This window comes from Gigantopelta aegis, chromosome 9 (genome assembly GCF_016097555.1).
Source record: "Gigantopelta aegis isolate Gae_Host chromosome 9, Gae_host_genome, whole genome shotgun sequence".
In the NCBI taxonomy this organism is placed as follows: domain Eukaryota; kingdom Metazoa; phylum Mollusca; class Gastropoda; order Neomphalida; family Peltospiridae; genus Gigantopelta; species Gigantopelta aegis.
In genome coordinates this window covers 56,790,477-56,811,938 of record NC_054707.1, presented here as the reverse complement: position 1 = coordinate 56,811,938, position 21,462 = coordinate 56,790,477, and the positions used below count along the sequence as shown (strand labels likewise).

Here is a 21,462-nt window from a genome sequence, read left to right as displayed (position 1 = left end):
ATTAAACCCCATTTTTCAAAAATAAAATTGCACTTTACTTACATTTTATTATTTAGAATACACATTTCCATTCACCTGAAGTGCTTTTTGGTAATCCTGATGTTTGTAAAACCACGAAATACATTTTTTGCATTTTTTCACAAGACGTGTTGTCGAGAAAAAACCGTTCAGCAAGCGAGGTCCAATCTATTTTTAGATGGAATATTTCCATTTCAATGTCACAGATGTTGGTATATCACGTGACCGTTATCATTTTGGTTCGGTTTGTTTTCTCGTGCACGGTTCGCGCAATCAACATCCGATTTGTTGTTGTTCATTTGTGAGATTTTTCTTCACAGTTCGTGAACATTTTCAGTAACAATAAAGTTCAGACAAGTACGTGTACGTTACAAACCCTTAAAACCAATAATTGTGCTAAGTCTTACGATATCTGGAGAGGGGATACAACCAGGACAGAACAGTTGGAACATGTCCAGGAGAGGTGAAACGAACGCACCCCAGGTCTGTGAAATTTGTCGTGACGTAGGCATTGTTGTGCTTCGAGCGACATCTACCGGTGACATCAGAATACTAACTTTCAAAATTATTTCAAGCAATTGAGACATGGGGATTCCCATGGTATTTATCGATATAAAACCTGCTTTTTCACTCCATTTGATAAAAACGTGATCTAAGTGTGTTACAGGTTTGTAGATTAACCAAATTAGAATTTATTTTCGCTGGATGGAACTAGGGTGTGCGGCTTTAATCAGCAGTTATACAATGTCAGAAGTATGTGATACGCTACCTAGAGTCAAATTGCGAGCGTTCAGCACAGCACAGAAATAGAAAGGTTTCCCTCTACTAATAAGAGAAACAGACATACAGACAGACAGACAAAACAAAAGAGGCAGTGGGGAAGGGAGCACACAGACATACAGATAGATTCACCTTCCCAACAGAAAGGGAGAGAGAGAGACAGAGACAGAGCATGAGAGTGAGGCAAGTAGATAATTTTCTCTACTAAGAGAGAGAGAGAGAGAGAGAGAGAGAGAGAGAGAGAGAGAGAGAGAGAGAGAGAGAGAGAGAGAGAGAGAGAGAGAAAGAGTGAGAGATAGAGAGAGGGGTGGGGGAGAAAGAGAGGGGCAGAAACGGAAAGGTTTCTCTCTACTAAATTAAATGTATATATAAATACATATGGAAATTTTTTTTTTTTTTAATAAACTACTTAATTTAACATTTGAGAAGAAACCAGAATTACAGCACAATATAACAAGACGTGCAAACAATTTCTTACTTAAAGATCAATGGCATTCGCCGGGCACAGACAATGGTTATCATGAACGTAAAAGAAGGAAAATGGAGAAAAATTATCAGCGCTGTAAAGGGTCATTTCATGTTGTTGGTAATAGCTCATTTGGCCAATTACAGCCCATTCACTGGCCTGTTAGTAAAGCGGCTGTGCTGTATTATGATTGGTTATTGATCTGTTAACTGTTCGCCTCTACCTGGTTACTTCGATACCCGTGTTCACTTGACGGGTCGACCACAATCAAACCCAACAACACTCGTTTAGATCGTGGGTCGCTTTATTTACATCGATGGAATATTAATTTTAGTTGTTGGATTTTTTTTCTGTGTGGTTTCGGTTTTTTTTCTCTTATTTATTATTATCATTATTAATGAACATTTTACAAATAATCAAATATTTCAAATAATCTAAATCACTTCGAAAATAATAAGTATATAATTATATTATAGTCTAGCCGAATCAAGAAAAAAGTAGGAAACGGAAAAAACTGCTTGAAATGACTAAACGTTATCGCAGCCGTCACAGGAAGATAATAAATTAAACACAATCTTTATTTTAAATTAATGTGTAACATACTATAATAATAATTAATATGAAACAGTAAAACCAGAAATAATATTAATTTTAATTTTGGTATATTGGAAATCGTGTCTCTTAATAAAGTTAAATGGCTGTAACAGTTTTCATTTGATGTTGAGATTTCATTTAATGTTGGTAATCATACTCTAAAGTATTTACCATCTAACATATCAAGTAGTGTTTGTCATTATTAACGGTATTCTAAAACTCAACGTCATATTAATTATCATCAAATTGTTGTCTATATATACAAATGTCACCATTAGCATTGTCTTTGGTACACCCCTTTTGTAGCGCGATTGGTCTCTTTCTGTAGCCAACTTTGTCTTGGGCTGGTAATCACACGCACTTGATTTGAGATATAACGGGACTTGCAGGTATTGTGTCTGGCCTGGCCGATCAGACGGCCACACAATCAGTGAATAACCGCGCGATAAGAGGGTTAGTAAGGTAACGTGGTTAAATACTCGAGGCTCCAGTCCATTAAACGTTTTCTCCGAGGACCAATTCTTGTCTTAGCCGTGTTTTGTTGGATCACGTGACTTTACTAAGGTGACGTTAATATCAGAATTAACTTGTTTTTAATTGCACAGGTTATAGGATTGCGCGGTTCATGGCCCATGCGTATTTTGATTAGAGGGGGAGATGTTGTAACTCGGTCTGTGTTTGGGTAACTTTTCATTACGACATGCAGTCAAGTGATGCTACCTGTTATGCCTGTCTAATGAATGGAAGCAGACCAAATATCCTTGGACGAAGAAACAACATACTGGTAAAGGACACCATCTTCTTGAAGAGACAGACAATTGACTCGGATTTAAAAGAATTCTATATGGATGCAGAACATTAATTTGGACAATGAAGTAACCTTAAGCAAAAACTATGTTCTATGTGGATACTGAGGCAACCTGCACAAACAGAGAAATAGTTTATTTGGACACTGGATCAATCTATAAGGATACAAAAATTTATTTACTGAGATATTGAAACTGTTACAAGAACAAAACCCTCAGTTAATATGGACATTGAAAATATACTAAAATAAAGGAATATTCATTTGGATAACGAAACAATTCCTTAGGACAATTGAACAAATCTATTTGGAAAAAGGATAGTGGAATTGAACATTGAAACAATCTTCTGAGACACAGGGACAGTTTACTTCAACGGAGACGCAATGAACCAAACTGAAACGATCTACATTAACAACGAGCGAGTCTACTCCAGTATAGAGGCAATCGTCTAAACGAGTTCTTTACTAGAACCAAATCAGACGACCTTGTTGGGACACAGTCCGCGAAATCCTCTATTCCATCTAGCAAGTGTTAAAGAACATACTACAAGTTTCAATGTCTAAGTAAATACTGTTCTACTTAAAATGTTCTGAGTACTTCGTGTCCGTGAATGTTAAAATTTTGGCCGACATGATGCGAAAAAAAGGATGCAATAAGGATGGGTCTAAGTACTAAGACTTTGCTTCTGACAATGTGAATTCATTGTTGTAAAAACTTAGTCGAAGGTAAATATCAAGCACGATGGAAGGAGTGGATCCGAATGCGGTAGCGGAGTTGCACCCAGATGAACTGGAGAAGAAACAGAGAGTTCTGTTCGGAAGACTAGATAACTTACCCGCTCTTAGTTCGAAAATTGTGAGGATATTTATAAGCTCGACTTTCACAGGTAAGTGACAAATGTAGTAAAGTATTTTTTATTTTTTTATATTTTATAATTTATTCTTAGCATAATAGGTTGATGATAATTTCCATAATTTCCGAATTTAAAGAATAATTAGAGTTTTTTCTCATGCCACACACATATCACATGGCGCCCCACTTTTAAAATTGTTTGGATCCGGCCCTGACAATAACAGTTTCAGTTAAGATATCAGGTTTCCCTTTTTCAATCAAGTAGGCACATTTCCATCGAAGGTGTAAATTTCATAATAACTCGACAAACAAAGCAGACAATGATCGACTGGTCTAGAATTGTTCCATCAGCAGTATCTCTGTTTGAAGGGGCTGTATCAAAGTTTCATAATGTCGGTTTCCAGCCCAAAGTGTTTACTGATTCTCGTTTTGAAATGTACTGGTTATACCTTCACCTATATACCCATGAAAAATTACAGCCAAGTGATGTCAGTTAATAGTAGAAAACGAACAATGCTACTGATATGATAAATGTGTTTGGGGATAACCGATATATTGAACCTGTTATGTAGCGTTAAAATGTACATTATCATTGAATTGTTTAGATTGGTTTTTTTCAGGTATGTTTTTAAAAACCCTCGACATGTATGTGCATTAATTACGTGATGTTGGAATACACACAGACATGGGGGTGGGAGGGCGTGTGTGTTGGACTTATCCTACTTAATTTAAAGCAACGGCTTAATGTCATACAGAAATATAGGGTATCAATAATGACTTTATGTACACCTTTTCAAAACTGAGATTGGCAAATTAATTAGAGTATATTGTTTATGAGTTACACATTGTATTATTTACAGTAATTATTATAAACTAGTCACCTTTGATGTCCAAAGCAAAACGTTAAAATGTGTTTTGTTTAACGACACCACTAGAGCATATTGATTTATTAATTATTGGCTATTGGATGTCAAAAATTTGGTAATTTTGACATAGTCTTAGAGAGGAAACCCGTTTCATTTTTTTTATTAGTAGCGAGGGATCTTTTATATGCACTATCAAGGCCTTTGATATACCAGTCGTGATGCACTGGCTGGAACGAGAAATAGCCCAATGGGCCCACCGACGGAGATCGATTCTAGACCGACTGCGCATCAAGCAAGCGCTTTACCACTGGGCAAAAACACCCCTTGTTGGTGTTCGGCAGGGCAAGTGACCAAGTAACCATGTGGCACAAAATACTCGTGATTGAGATGACGTCAAACAAATATCCTCTAAAGTCATAGACCCTAGTTTCAACCCCTTAAAACAGACACTAACTTTGGTTAATCTACAAACCTGTAACACATTTTGATAAAGTTACAACAGTCTGTGACGTTAAAACGGGGAAATATCCTCTAAAAGTAGACTACAGCTCATCTCCATAACCGTTACTCGGAACTTACGCCTCAAAAAGATGTGCTTTAAAAAATGCATTCCGTATTATTAGAAACACCAAGATAACGCTTCGGATATACAAAAATTAATAATCTAAACAACAAAATCTAAGTAATATTTGACAGTTATAAAAAAACTGCTCTAATAGTGAAAAATACGTCGTAGTAAAACCTAGGGTCTCTCACTTTAACTTTCTTGTTGTGTTATGTTTCTAAAGTATGTGTCTCGTTCTAAAATTATCATATGGGGGAGATCATGTATATATTCACTGACAACGACTTACACAATTAAAATTAAATCAGTTATTTTATTTATATTAAAATAATTTCTAAACCAAGTACTAGACCTACACTTAAAATAATGATTCGGTTGTTCAAGTTACTTAGCAATAATTATGTTTTCTTCGTTACTTAACAATAATTCAGTTAACAACAATTAAGTTGTTTATGTCACTTAACAATACATCAGTTGTTTGTGTAATGACTTTACAATAATCCGTTTATTTAAGTTATATCCGTTATTTAACAATAATTCACTTGTTTGTGTAACTTAAACAACAATACAGTTGTTTTTGTTACTTAACAATAATTCAGTTGTTTGTTATTTAACAATAAGTAGTTTCTCTCAACAATAATTCGGTTGTTTGGGTTGTTTCTGTTCTTTATTAATAATTCGGTTGTTTCTGTTACAGTTACTTAACAATAATCCACGTGTTTCTGGTAATTAACAATAATTAGGTTATCTACGTTACTTAACACTAATTAATATAGTTGTTTTTGTTACTGAACAATAATTCGACTGTTGTCTCATTTTTCCATTTAAATAATTCTAAAATATTTCCTACTAATTTTTCTAGATTTTAACATTATTTCGCATTACAGTTAAAAACCATTCATTATTTCTCAGCCCATTTCAAATTCTTCATCATATCTGGTTGAACAAGACGAATGAACGTTTTCTTGGATAACATTACAATACAAACGCCAGCTTATATTATCAGATTGTGAAGAATAGACAGAATAAATAGTGATTGTTCTGAAAGACCATATCTTAAGCATTTTTCCTATGACGATATCTTTATTATCTTTTCAAGACTCATTAATTACATGAAATACAATTATTCCTCCAACACAATACGAAACGGTATTCAACTTTAAAATACGCCCGGACGTGGGACAACCGTTTCCATAATACACCCATACGCTTTTTTTTTGTAGTGGTGTATCAATACATAGTTCATATATACGTGTATTCAACACAGAACAATCAAATAACGTAAAGATTTAATGAAATTATTTGTGAAATAATACGACACACGCCATTTCACACACAACCTGCGTTAACACAACAGGCGGCTGATAAATGACGTGTCGGGCTGGTTATTACAAGGTTGAACCAAATATTTGAACTGGGTTAACGAAGATAAAGAATCCCGCTGTGCTTCACAAACGCAATGTACTCGGCCTGGGTTTTTCAAAAGTGGTATTCGATTGTGGGGCCAAGGGATTTGAATGTTTGACGTGTGCAACACGTATTGAAGATTTAGGAGTGGCTATACATGCCTTCTTGAAATGTGAACGATTTGCCACAGTGAAGTAGTCCAGGCGTGATGATACACAGTGTCAAGAATAATAACTAAACAATTTGTATTACAGTGTTAAGAATAATAACTAAAACAGTCTGCAATACAGTGTCAAGAATAATAACTAAACAATTTGTAATACGGTGTTAAGAATAATAACTAAACAGTTTGTAATACAGTGTCAAGAATAATAACTAAACAATTTGTAATACAGTGTTAAGAATAACAACTAAAACAGTCTGCAATACAGTGTCAAGAATAATAACTAAACAATTTGTAATACGGTGTTAAGAATAATAACTAAACAGTTTGTAATACAGTGTCAAGAATAATAACTAAACAATTTGTATTACAGTGTTAAGAATAACAACTAAAACAGTCTGCAATACAGTGTCAAGAATAATAACTAAACAATTTGTAATACGGTGTTAAGAATAATAACTAAACAGTTTGTAATACAGTGTCAAGAATAATAACTAAACAATTTGTATTACAGTGTTAAGAATAACAACTAAAACAGTCTGCAATACAGTGTCAAGAATACTAACTAAACAATTTGTAATACGGTGTTAAGAATAATAACTAAACAGTTTGTAATACAGTGTCAATAATAATAACTAAACAATTTGTAATACAGTGTTAAGAATAACAACTAAAACAGTCTGCAATACAGTGTCAAGAATAATAACTAAACAGTTTGTAATACAGTGTCAAGAATAATAACTAAACAGTTTGTAATACAGTGTTAAGAATAATAACTAAAGAGTTTGTAATACAGTGTTAAGAATAATAACTAAAGAGTAATACAGTGTCAAGAATAATAACTAAACAGTCTGTAATACAGTGTTAAGAATAATAACTAAACAGTCTGTAATACAGTGTCAAGAATAATAACTAAACAGTCTGTAATGCAGTGTCAAGAACAATAACTAAACAGGCTGTAATGCAGTGTCAAGAACAATAACTAAACAGTCTGTAATGCAGTGTCAAGAACAATAACTAAACTGTCTGTAATGCAGTGTCAAGAACAATAACTAAACAGTCTGTAATGCAGTGTCCAGAACAATAACTAAACAGTCTGTAATACAGTGTCCAGAACAATAACTAAACAGTCTGTAATACAGTGTCAAGAATAATAACTAAAACAGTCTGTAATACAGTGTCAAGAACAATAACAAAACAGTTTGTAATACGTTGTCAAGAATAATAATAAACAGTTTGTAATACAGTGTCAAAAATAATAACTAAACAGTTTGTAATATTATCAACAATAATTACAAAACAGTTTGTACTACAGTATCCAAAATAACAGCAAAACACTTTGTAATAAAATGTAAAAAATAATAATTAAACAGTGATTAATACAATATCAAGAATAATAACAAAACAAATTTTAATAAAGTGTCATAAATAATTAAAAAAACATTTTGTAATACAGTGTCAAGAATAATAACTAATCATTTTGTAATACAATGTCAAGACTAATAACTAAACAGGTTGTATTATTTTCAAGAATAATAACTAAGTATGTTGTAATACATATCAATAACAATAATTAAACAATTTGTAATACAGTATCGATAATGATGATGATGATGATGATGATGATGATAATAATAATAATGATAAATACATTTTGACTAGATCATTTTACAATACGTAATACATTTTAACAAGATGGTTTAGAATTACATATATATTTTGACTAGATTGTTTTTCAACAATCAATACATTTTAACAAGGTGGTTTTACAATATTCAATGAATTTGGGCAAGGCAGTTATACAGTAATGACACATTTGACAAGATGGTTTTACAATAATCAATATTTTGTTAAGATAGTTTATGATAATTAATACATTTTCGCACTGATGGTTTACAATAATCAGTCCTTTTTACTATATGATTTTTAGAATAAATATACTAGTATATATTTTGACAATCGATATATTTTGTCAAAATTGTTTTACAATAATCAACGTATTTTAACAACATGTTTTTACAATAATCAACATATACTGACAAGATTGTTTTACAACAATCAATTCATTTTGATAAAACGGTTTACGATAATTAATACATTTTGACAAGATGCTTTACAATAATCAATACTTTTTGACTGTTTGATTTTAGAATGATAAAATATGTTCTGACAATCAATACATTTTGATAAAATAGTTTTACATTAATTAACATATTTTGACAAGATGATTTTACGATAATCACACATTCTGACAAAATTGCTTTACAATAATCAATACATATTAACAAGATGATTATACAAAACATTTTAGATAAAGTAGTGAAATTATGAAATAATATAAATAGTTCCACATGCTTTCCATACGGTTATTCAGTGACAATGACTTGCAAGTCTACAAAGGGCAGTCGGTGCATTCGTTAAACTTATTGTGTGCGGAAATTTAAAACGGATTTTCCGTATTTACAGTTATATATTATGTACATAAGGTGAGACATTAATAAAACATCTATCTGTTGGACTGACTTAATGCTGTCTTTAACATAACACCAACACAATGTTTATACATTAAACAAACATTAAATAGACGTCTACGAGTGCCGGATCACGGTGAGTATATTTAACCAGTACTGAACTTCTTGACTTTGTATTGAAGTCGTTAAGTATCGGGTACTAAGTGTGGTATACACTCCGTGTTGATGGTGTCATTAGTGGCGATCGTTTCAAGCGCTAGCCGAGTCTCCGACACTATACATCAACGTGTCTACTGCTCGCCTACTGAACACAGCACGTCACAGGTTTGATGGATGACAGCAAATGCTGGTGTCGAGGGATGAGGCTTAGTGTTGGTGTCTTACACAACGCGACAAGAAACCAATAAACCTTTAAAAAGCTGGTGCAAAATTACTTGTAATCAATTGTGGACGAGGGTCGAGTGGCAGTTATTATTATTATTATTATTATTATTATAGAGCAAAGGATAGTAATCTGCAAACACTTAAACAGACACAAACACGCACTCAGGCACACACATACACGCGTGCACACATACATACACGCACGCACGAAACGACTCACAAATACAGAACACAAGACATTCATACACTATGAATCTGCATGTATGTGTTTCTGTATGTTTATGTGTAAGTGTGCTTGCGTCGGTGCATATCTATATTCTATTTGTTTGAGTATTACACATCAATACACAACTACATTATATCTGTTTCATTATTACATATCAGTACACAATCATATTATATCTGTTTCATTATTACACATCAGTAAACAACCATATTATATCTGTTTAATTATTACATATCAGTACACAACCATATTATATCTGTATCATTATTACACATCAATACACAACCATATTATATCTGTATCATTATTACATATCAGTACATAACCATATTATATCTGTTTCATTATTACACATCAATACACAACCATATTATATCTGTATCATTATTTACATATCAGTACACAACCATATTATATCTGTATAGTTATTACACATCAATACACAACCATATTATATCTGTATCATTATTACATATCAGTACACAACCATATTATATCTGTTTCATTATTACACATCGATACACAACCATATTATATCTGTATCATTATTACACATCAATACACAACCATATTATATCTGTATCATTATTACATATCAGTACACAACTACATTATATCTGTTTCATTATTACACATCAATACACAACCATATTATATTTGTATCATTATTATACATCAATACACAACCATATTATATCTGTATCATTATTACATATCAGTACACAACTACATTGTATATGTGTTATTGTTACACATCAATACACAATCATAATGTATCTGTTTCAGTATTACATATCAATACACAACAACACTGTATCTGTTTCGGTATTACACATCAATACACAACCATAATGTATCTGTTTGAGTATTACACACTAATGCACGACTATGATGTATCTGTTTCAATATTGCACATTAATACACAACTACACTGTATCTGATTCAGTATTTTATACATCAATACACAACTATAATATATTTGTTTCAGTACTGTACTTCAATATACAACTACATTGTATCTGTTTCAGTATTACACATCAATACACAATTACACTGTATCTGTGTCAGTATTACACATAAATACACAACTACACTGTATCTGTTTCATTGTTACACATCAATACACAACTACATTGTATCTGTTTCATTGTTACACATCAATACACAACCATAATGTATCTGTTTTAGTATTACACACCAATACATAACTATAATGTGTCTGTTTTAGTATTATAATACACAACTACATTGTATCCGTTTTAAAAACTGCACAATACATATCTGCATTGTACTTGTAGTCGTACCACACATCAATACACCACTACATTGTACCTGTTTAGTACATTTGTAGATGAGCAGTTTCTCCGGGGTTTAGGTGAGGCTCGAACTGAGTAGCTAAATATGCAGTGGACATTTCTTATTTCACCTACTAAAGGCAGCGTCACACGAATGACGTGACTTGAAATTGAAATATACACTGTTTCACTTCAGGTAACGATCTCTACCATAAACCGTTTTGCAAACATTTAGTTAGCGTTAGATAAAAGACAAACGTTTATTATTTCCTTTAAAAAAAATTGAATGACTAATGGGTACGAAGCCATAATACAAAAATATTCATGTTTGTGGACTGTCGATTTATAGGTAAAGTAAAGTATAGTTTGTTTTATTTAACGACGCTACTATAGCACATTGATTTTTTTTTTATCTTATCATGGGCCATTGGACGTCAAAGTCGATTTATAGGTCTACACATGATTGGCTGCTCTATGGTGAGGACTCGGACCCCAAAGCCACTTCTTAAACATAAAGCGACAGTGACGTCCATTTTTTTTGGGGGGGGGGAGAGGAGAGAGGATATGTACAAAAAAAGAAAAAGAAAAAAAAGAAAAGAAAGGAACATGACATTCGTGTTTGTTAGATACCAGTTATCTTAGTCGTTGTTTGTTTCTAAACGTTCCCAACTAATTTTTGCTCGTTAGATAAGTTTCAAACAACACATGTAGTTGCGTGCTAGCTGGTTGAATAAAGTACTGTTATAGTGCTATTAAATGGAAATATTTTCCGACAATGTTCTGTTGGCCCAATTTGTGAATAATCTGCCGTGCGTCATCGCCTTTAAAAACAATATAAATAAAACTAGTCATTGCGACCTCTGAAGTGTGATAAACCCGTTGGTGATCCTTGTAACTTGTAATAACTACACAACAGCACAGCAACTGTCAGGTTATGATACATGCTGCTCAGACTGTTGAACTGATTTGCCCCGCAGATCAATAAACTCACAAATTTGCCAATATTCGTAAATTCCTCCCACAGCCAAGAGCACTCTAAGGCTCGGCTTGGAATCACCGGCGCACCATAGCGACCACGGCGGTGACTTCAGCGCAGTTCAAGGCGGGATCGATAAAATTGTTGATTCATGTGTAAAGAACCGCTGACTTTCGCTCGGTAACTACCTGCTTATTAACACATTTATCAGACCTAAATATGAATTTTATAAGCTTAAAATATTTCTGACCTGACATATGGTAATGTGGGGATCGTTTCAAAGATAACGAAAGCAGCACGGTCCTCGTTATACATCTATACATGTATAATATTCTGTAAAACAATTTAAACTACGATTCTTTTGTATATATGTCCAATATGGTTATTTCGAGAAAGAAAAGAAACCAGCTCAGAATCAGAATTAAGTGAAGATTATTTTACTTGGGACATCAATTTGATAATAATTGGTCATTCGTTTATTATCCTATCTCTCTCTATATATTCAGTGACACTATATTTAATGGCTCACGAGCGCATTTTAATAAACGGTTTTGAGAACGTATTGTAATTGCGACTCGTGGTCTAGAGGTTGAGTGAATACTCTTGGAGCTGCTGATCCTGAGGATAGCAGAGATCATGAAATATGATATACCAGTCGTGGAGCACTGTTGAAAACCCATATAGGTCTTTCCATTCTGGACATCAATTCTACTATTCAACTGGTAGAGTAATTGACTGACTGAATGAATACATGATGAATGAATGCATGGATGGGGGATGAATGAATGAATGAATGCATGCATGCATGCATGCATGCATGCATGCATGCATGGATGCTGAAAGGTTAGATGAATGAATGAATAAATGAATGAATGAATTAATTAATGTTAACTGCAGGCTCCTATCGATGATTCATTGGTTAAGCTAGTGTATTTTGTAAAAGGCCGTAGGATCAAGACGTAGTGTCCTCTAGTCCTACCTTCTATATATGGGGGCGGGATGTAGCCCAGTGGTAAAGTGCACACTTGATGCGCGGTCGGTTTGGTATCGATCCCCGTCGATGGGCCCATTGGGCTATTTCTCGTCCCAGCCAGTGCACCACGACTGGTAGATAAAAGGCCGTGGTATGTGCTATCCTGTCTGTGGGATGGTGCATATAAAAGATCCCTTGCTACTAATGGAAAATGGTGCGGGTTTCGCCTCTAAGACTATATGTCAAAAATATCAAATGATTGACACCCAATAGCCGATGATTAATAAATCAATGAGAGGACATATTAACAGCGTACGGCTAGAGGAAACCCGAGTCAACGGGCGTAGGATTGATCTACTATGGATTCTCTCTGTGGCGAAGAAGTTTGTATTGTTTAACGACACCACTAAAGCACATTGATTTATTAATCGTCGGCTATTGGATGACAAACATATGGTCATTTTGACACAGACATAGAGAGAAAACACGCTACATTTTTTTCCATTATTAGCAAGGGATCTATTATATGCACCATCCCACAGATAGGATAGCACATACCACGGCCTTTAATATACCAGGCGTGATGCACTGACTGGATCTCTGTAGAGAAGTACATATAAAGAAACTCCGTGTTGCTACTTGGTAACAGCAGCAGGTTTCTTCTCTTACTACTTGGACAAAATATACATTTACCATTTGTTAAGACATCTAATAACAGTGGTTTCAAATGTGCCTGAGTGTCACCAAACAACCTTTCCTTTCCACGATCTTTGACACAACCTCTTTACCATATCAGTTGAGGTGAACGAAAATCAGTTCTCGATTTATCACGGAACTGACGATCACAGCTGTTTATTTACCCTCAAACAGAGCCGACCTTTGACACAGATTTAAAAAGGAGATGGTCTTAACGCTTGTACAGATTAAAATGACCCAGTAAAACACCAACACACACAAATCATTTAACAGGTATTGCCGCAAATATTAACAATACGTCGCTTTTTTAAACTGTAAAACGTACGAACCCAATTGCAATGTTCTATGAAATATAATATATTTTCCGCTACCGGTATCCATCTTTAAAACGTCGGACGATTTTTATGAAGAACTAAATATACAACTAAAATAAAAATAAAATGTCATCCGAAGCATCGCTATTTTTAACTCCATATGCTATGAAACCACGTTCGAGCCCATCCAAAGATAAAGCAAATTGTAAACCCCACAATACCTGATAGATAGATCTCCAATTGGGATGTCAGGATGGACTGAAAATTTATATAGCATTATTATTAGACATATGTGTTGTTTTAGATAGTTAGTCAGAATGTTTGGATTATGTACCTTTTAACTCAATACCAATAAAAGATAAAATGTTCAGTCGAGATGTTGGAAGTCGGAAGGAATTTGCCGTTTTTAACTGTAATTATTCAAGTTTTTGGTCAGACAAATGCTCTGTTTTCTGTGAAACATGTTCATTTCTGTAGTGCGTGTACAAGAACCACTTCTACTACCCTACAAGAGTAGTCTACGTGGCGGCTGCAGGTTTCTTCTCCAAGTCTTTAGATCAATCCACCCGTCGTTAATGCCTCTGGTCTATACACGATTATCTAGAAATCATATGAACGGTCCACGGGAATAACCTATGATGGCCAAACAGATAGTTAGTATTACAACGGTCGTGTATGTCAAAGTCGCAATGACACACTGAATTTAAAACCTATAATTATGGTCGGCTTTCTTATGTTTAAATATTGTACGATTGCAGAGTTGTAAACATGAAAATTAAAAAATAATAAAAATGTGACATCACATGTTATTTCCGTATTCCCTCCATATGCCACGTCTTAATATGAATAGATAACATTATATTCACTTTATTGTTCTGTGATAGTGAGACTCATGGTAATATGAATAGATAACATTATATTCACTTTATTGTTCTGTGATAGTGAGACTCATGGTAATATGAATAGATAACATTATATTCACTTTATTGTTCTGTGATAGTGAGACTCATGGTATTATGAATAGATAACACTATATTCACTTTATTGTTCTGTGATAGTGAGACTCATGGTAATATGAATAGATAACATTATATTCACTTTATTGTTCTGTGATAGTGTAATATGAATAGATAACATTATATTCACTTTATTGTTCTGTGATAGTGTAATATGAATAGATAACATTATATTTACTTTATTGTTCTGTGATAGTGAGACTCATGGCAAGTTCTGGGTTCTAACTCTTTTTTCAGATACGACATTGGAACGGAACAGTCTTATGGAAAATGTTTACCCGAAAGTTAAAGAATACTGTCGTGAGAAACACGGTTTGGAATTCCAGGTACGTTTTAGCTCTATTTATCACATACTTTTATTGTTATTGTTGTAACTGTTAAACCAATGTCTAATTCACATTTGAACAAATTCTTGTATCTGCTGACATCATCATTTCATTCAATTAAAAAATATATTTTGTGTTTATATCCAATTAAGGTTTAAGCACGCTGAGCTGGACACATACTTCAGCTATCAGGGCCGTCTGACTAGGATTGTCAGACTCAGTTGACTGCGGGTGTATTAGACTGCGATAGTTGGTCAAAGCTACTTTGTTAACAGCTAGTCAGAGAGACGTTGGTGTGGTGGTCTTCCACTTCTATACTGAGCATGACACCTGGATGCGACCCCCCCCCCCCTATTCCAACCTGTACACCGGCCTCGGTGGCGTCGTGGCAGGCCATCGGTCTACAGGCTGGTAGGTACTGGGTTCGGATCCCAGTCGAGGCATGGAATTTTTAACCTAGATACCGACTCCAAACCCTGAGTGAGTGCTCCGCAAGGCTCAATGGGTAGGTGTAAAACACTTGCACCGACCAGTGACCCATAACTGGTTCAACAAAGGCCATGGTTTGTGCTATCCTGCCTAATCGGAAGAGTAGCCCATGTAGTGGCGACAGCGGGTTTCCTCTCAAAATCTGTGTGGTCCTTAACCGTATGTCTGACGCCATATAACCGTAAATAAAATGTGTTGAGTGCGTCGTTAAATAAAACATTTCTTTCTTTCCAACCTGTACATCGCGATTGAGATATTAAAGGCTAATTTAAAAATATATATGGCTTTCGCTAAGATTACGAGTAAAAATATTATCAAATTCTTGACATCCAGTAGCCGATTATTATTAAATGAATGTACACTACTGATGTTAAACAAAACAAACTTCGACGTTCTGGATGCGACCATAGGACCTACCAGTCTTAGGACCGATGGATTAATTAATATACGGCATTCGAGCCGATAGCGAGCGCTCTACGACTGGACTACATCTCATCTCGCTCCAGTGTTTTGCTAGATGATAAGGTGTTCAGAGAAACACGGTGAACTAGATGAACTTAACAAAAGAGGTCAGGTGTGTGGCACACATACACATTTATCACACTGTCTAAACACATGAAGCCACATCCCAAACAACAGGCTGTACGGTGGTGGAGGACTGGAATCCGGTTACACCCATATTGGGAGTCCACTTCTATACATAATAATAGAAAATAGTAAGAAGACAAACATTAAAATAAATATCACAGAAAACAAAAGAAAACAACAACACCAAACCAAATAAAGAAGGAACAAGTACATATATAGACATACGCCTACGAGCCAGGGGGGGGGGGGGGGGGGGGGGTGGGACTGCCACCCTAGTGCTGGAACAAAACCTCAAGTTCGGGAAAAAATTATACAGATATTCGGGCAAAATGTGCTAATCTGAGACCTTTTTACCATGTATTTTCATCATTTTACCCTCAAAATTAGTTGTCATCTATGTAAAAATGCTTCGTTTGCAACCCCATAGCTGTTTGGTAGTAATGCTAATATGAATAAATGTTGTTATGCAGAATCGTACATTTTCGTTGAATTCGGCCAAAAAGCGGTATTTCAACTTTTAAACACCCTTATAGTAATTTCAGTCTAGAATTAAAAAAAACAATGCTTCCTCATATGACAAAATTGTAATAATAACCTCTAATTTTGCGGCGACTATAGACTGACAAAAATAAAACAAAAATTACAGAAACAACGAAACAAACAATCAACCTGTTTAGATCATTGTCGGGCTTCGACACTATTTCTAGCCCCCAATTCAAATTAGCCCCCTCCCCCAACTTTTAAGGTGAGTCCTACGGGCCTGCTATTAAGACTGTTAGCTATTTAGATCACTGTCGGGTTTCGACAAAATTTCTACCACACCCCATTTCAAATTAGCCACACACCCTCGTTAAGACAGTTAGCTTTATTATCTAAACAAGTCTGTATTACATTACATGATTCTGGACAATAACCGAGCTGCCTCTTAAGACAGGTGGTTCTCCAAACAGAGGTGGATGTCTGATAGATGTAAAATACCATAATGAACATGGCTTTGTTCAGCCATTGGCCTCAAATCAGCTATATTAATGTCTTATTTTTATGGTCTGTGTCACCATCAATACCCACATGGTACTTGGGGAGGCAGGCTGCGGTTTCCCACAGTGAGAAGCCTCCAGTTTGCATTGCATGACCGCCAGGACAAAGTGCAGCTGATTACACGGCGACAGGAAGTGGGCTCTTTTGACAAGTAAAACAAAAAAAATCCTTTATAAACCAGGGCAGGAAACTAATTTCTTTTTCTCGGTATTTCTCGCTATCGCGTGATGTTAAAAGTGCCTAGCAACAACGCCGTGGGGTTTGCGATAACCAAGTGTTTTCTAGACGCATTGTTTCTCCTTGAATAAAACGTTTTATAATATTAGGTTGTCTGGCTTTGATTTAGTAAATGTCAAATGACCTAATAGCTATAATATTGTTTTTATAACAGTACACTCACGAATAAAATAAAATAAATATAGACCTAATAGTAAATGCAGTGACGGGTTTAGCTATTTTAAAACTTGGAATCAATATGCTAAAATTAATCTGTCCCACGATGTCATACTAGTATTAGCTTTGATTTAGCAATGTCAAGTGACCTAATAACCATTATATTTGTTTAATAATAGTACACGCAGTAACACAAAATAACAAACTCAGACTTTATCATAGCGAACATAACGGATTTAGCTATTTTGAAACTTGCAATAAATATTCTGAAATTAATCGGTTCCACGATGTCATACAAGACAAAATAAAAACATTACTGGCATGAGATCTTTGAAAAACTTGTATATGCTATAAAAGAAACTGTAAATTAAATTTGTCTTAATTATATATATATATATATATATATATATATATATATATATATATATATATATATATATATATATATATATACATGTATGTGTGTGTGTGTGTGTGTGTGTGTGTGTGTGTGTGTGTGTGTGTGTGTGTGTGTGTGTGTGTGCATGTAAAATGAAAATGACTAATGCTCTAGCTTAAATTTAATAATGAAACTTTAAGACGAATTTATTAGAAACCAAACATTTACTTTCGAACATAAAACAATAGTTTGCTGACTTTTGTTGATGTTGTTTTAGTTCACTAACCAGTAGCATCTAACCATTAGCCCATGTCCAAGTCAGAAAAAAGGTCAGATAGCTGAAGTTAGTTTCCAGCAAAATCAAGTTAAACAGAAATGAATGAATCTGAATGACAAAACCGTTATCCATGATCAAAACCGTATCTCTGCATAGTCGAATGGGCATTTGGCAAACTATATGTTTGATTCCATGAATCTCTATCGAGTGCCTCGTCTATAAGACAGCCACTCCCGAGAAGATCCTTTACTGGACAATTCACCCTTCCTGCACCGCTCATTGAGGACTGCCACTCACATAATAGGTACTAAATCAAACCTAGCACAGGACAGAGTTCATGGGGGAAAATATAGCTTTGATGACATGCACTCATGAATCACTGTCGAAACAATGATGATATCAGGTGTTTGCCAAAGATGAGCATAACTTCTGCTGCAGGTGTTATGACCAACACTACCTTTAAAATCTAGTGTACCTTGGTTCTTTACCAATAACACAGAAAATGTACACAAGCGCTCGTTTTTATAACTGATCTTCATTGTATATTTAATATATATTAATGGTTTGTGTTTTGTAAATTGGATATTTAATGCAATTATATTAATGGTTTCTATTTTGTTAAGTGAATACTTTTCTTCTTATGAATTTCCTTGATCGAAACTGAGATAATGATGATGGCTTTGAAGTTTATAGCCAGGTCGAAAGACTTTTCGAATAACGTTTTGTCACTGTAACTATTTAACTGCGCACTAACTTCTTTGACTTGTTCTGTCAAATTCATTCATTTTTTTTTTACACTGGCTTGTTTAATGACCCAACGTTTACGACTCTGCCATTACGTTTGATTGAAAGAACTTCAAGGTGGCATGACTGACTGTTTATATTTCTCTGCGCCAGTTGCTTATCTTAGCCATAAATGGTCATTAACTTCTACAGAGTCTGTTGTGGAATAATAGGCTGAATAAAAAGCGGGAAATTAGAGTCCTTTTGAAATCTGTTCTCACCGGAAGTGCTGCCATCAATCATGGCCGACTGTAGTGCGACACCTTCCTCTGATTATAATTAAAAGAAATTGAACATAGATTTGCAATTTTTAGACCCTCTTTGTTGTTTGTAATAAGGAATCGGTGTTCTAGTGCGTCTATTCTTTTATTGTGACAGGATTAGCAGAAACTTTCGAGAAAAAACTCACTGACGTGTAAAGTTAAAATTTCAATTCTATTTAACAGAATTATAAAATATTTTCATTTATGGTCATAAAATTGATCATGGTTGTCAATGGTTAAAATACAAAATGATTTGATAAAAGGGCGTATTTATGTCGTGAATGAAATGTTTAAATATATCAAGTATTACAGCATTTGGTGACTTTATTTAAAAAAAACCCATGTTTTGGCAATATAAATATAAACTGAATCATATGATATCTCGATACAGCACAACGAACACATCGCGTCCATGTACCCATCACATATTACTTTACTTTACTTTTTACTTTATTTTACTTTACGTTACTTTACTTTATGTTACTTTACTTTACTTTACTTCACACTTTACTTTACTTTACTTTACTTTACTTTACACTCTACTTTTCTTTAAACTTTACTTTACTTTACACTTTACGTTACTTTACTTTATGTTACTTTACTTTACTTTACTTCACACTTTACTTTACTTTACTTTACTTTACTTTACACTCTACTTTTCTTTAAACTTTACTTTACTTTACACTTTACTTTACTTTACTTTACTTTACACTTTACTTTACACTTTACTTTACTTTACTTTACTTCACACTTTACTTTACTTTACTTTACTTTACACTCTACTTTTCTTTAAACTTTACTTTACTTTACACTTTACTTTACTTTACACTTTACTTTACTTTACACTTTACTTTACACTTTACTTTACTTTACACTTTACTTTACACTTTACTTTACTTTACTTTACTTTACATTTTACTTTACACTTTACTTTACTTTACTTTACACTTTACTTTACACTTTACTTTACTTTACACTTTACTTTACACTTTACTTTACTTTACTTTACACTTTACTTTACTTTACTTTACACTTTACTTTACTTTACTTTACACTTTACTTTACACTTTACTTTACTTTACACTTTACTTTACACTTTACTTTACTTTACACTTTACTTTACTTTACTTTACACTTTACTTTACTTTACACTTTACTTTACTTTACACTTTACTTTACACTTTTCTTTACTTTACACTTTACTTTACTTTACACTTTACTTTACACTTTACTTTACTTTACACTTTACTTTACTTTACACTTTACTTTACACTTTACTTTACTTTACACTTTACTTTACACTTTACTTTACTTTACACTTTACTTTACTTTACACTTTACTTTACACTTTACTTTACTTTACTTTACACTTTACTTTACTTTACACTTTACTTTACACTTTACTTTACTTTACTTTACACTTTACTTTACTTTACACTTTACTTTACACTTTACTTTACTTTACACTTTACTTTACACTTTACTTTACTTTACACTTTACTTTACTTTACATTTTACTTTACACTTTACTTTACTTTACACTTTACTTTACTTTACACTTTACTTTACACTTTACTTTACACTTTACTTTACTTTACACTTTACTTTACTTTACACTTTACTTTTCTTCTACTCTTACTTTTACTTTTACTTTTTACTTTGCTTTGCATCGCTTCTCTTCACTTCACTTCTTTTCACTTCACTTCTCTTCACTTCACTTCTCTTCTCTTCACGTCACTTCATTTTACTTCAACTAGTTTAACTTTACTTTACTTTAATTTAACTTTAAATTTACTTCATTTTTGTTTGCTGTAACCTTATATCACTTTACTTCATTTTACTTTACTTCACGCGACTTTATTTCACCTGATTTTATTTGACTTAATTTTTTTCAATGTAATATTTCTTCATTTCACTTCATTTTGCTTCTCGTCTCTTCACTTTGTTGTACATGTAATTTGAAAACTCATTATCGTCTACCTAACATGCTGCGGTGTAGTTAAACACCCATTCCTTGTGTTACCTCAAGTGAACACATCGTGGTATTTCAGTAGTAAT

The 21,462-nt window shown here is 33.8% G+C and overlaps 1 protein-coding gene across 1 annotated transcript in view; it reads left to right on the top strand.

Annotated features, from left to right (window-relative positions):
- Nucleotides 1–3,405: 3,405 nt before the first annotated feature.
- Nucleotides 3,406–21,462, top strand: part of LOC121381658 (NACHT and WD repeat domain-containing protein 2-like) — a 53,030-nt gene continuing 34,973 nt past the window's right edge. Inside the window, exons 1-2 of the mRNA XM_041510997.1 lie at nt 3,406–3,550; nt 15,025–15,194. Coding sequence (XP_041366931.1) covers nt 3,406–3,550; nt 15,025–15,194 — 315 coding nt within the window. The remainder of the gene's footprint in view (nt 3,551–15,024; nt 15,195–21,462) is intronic.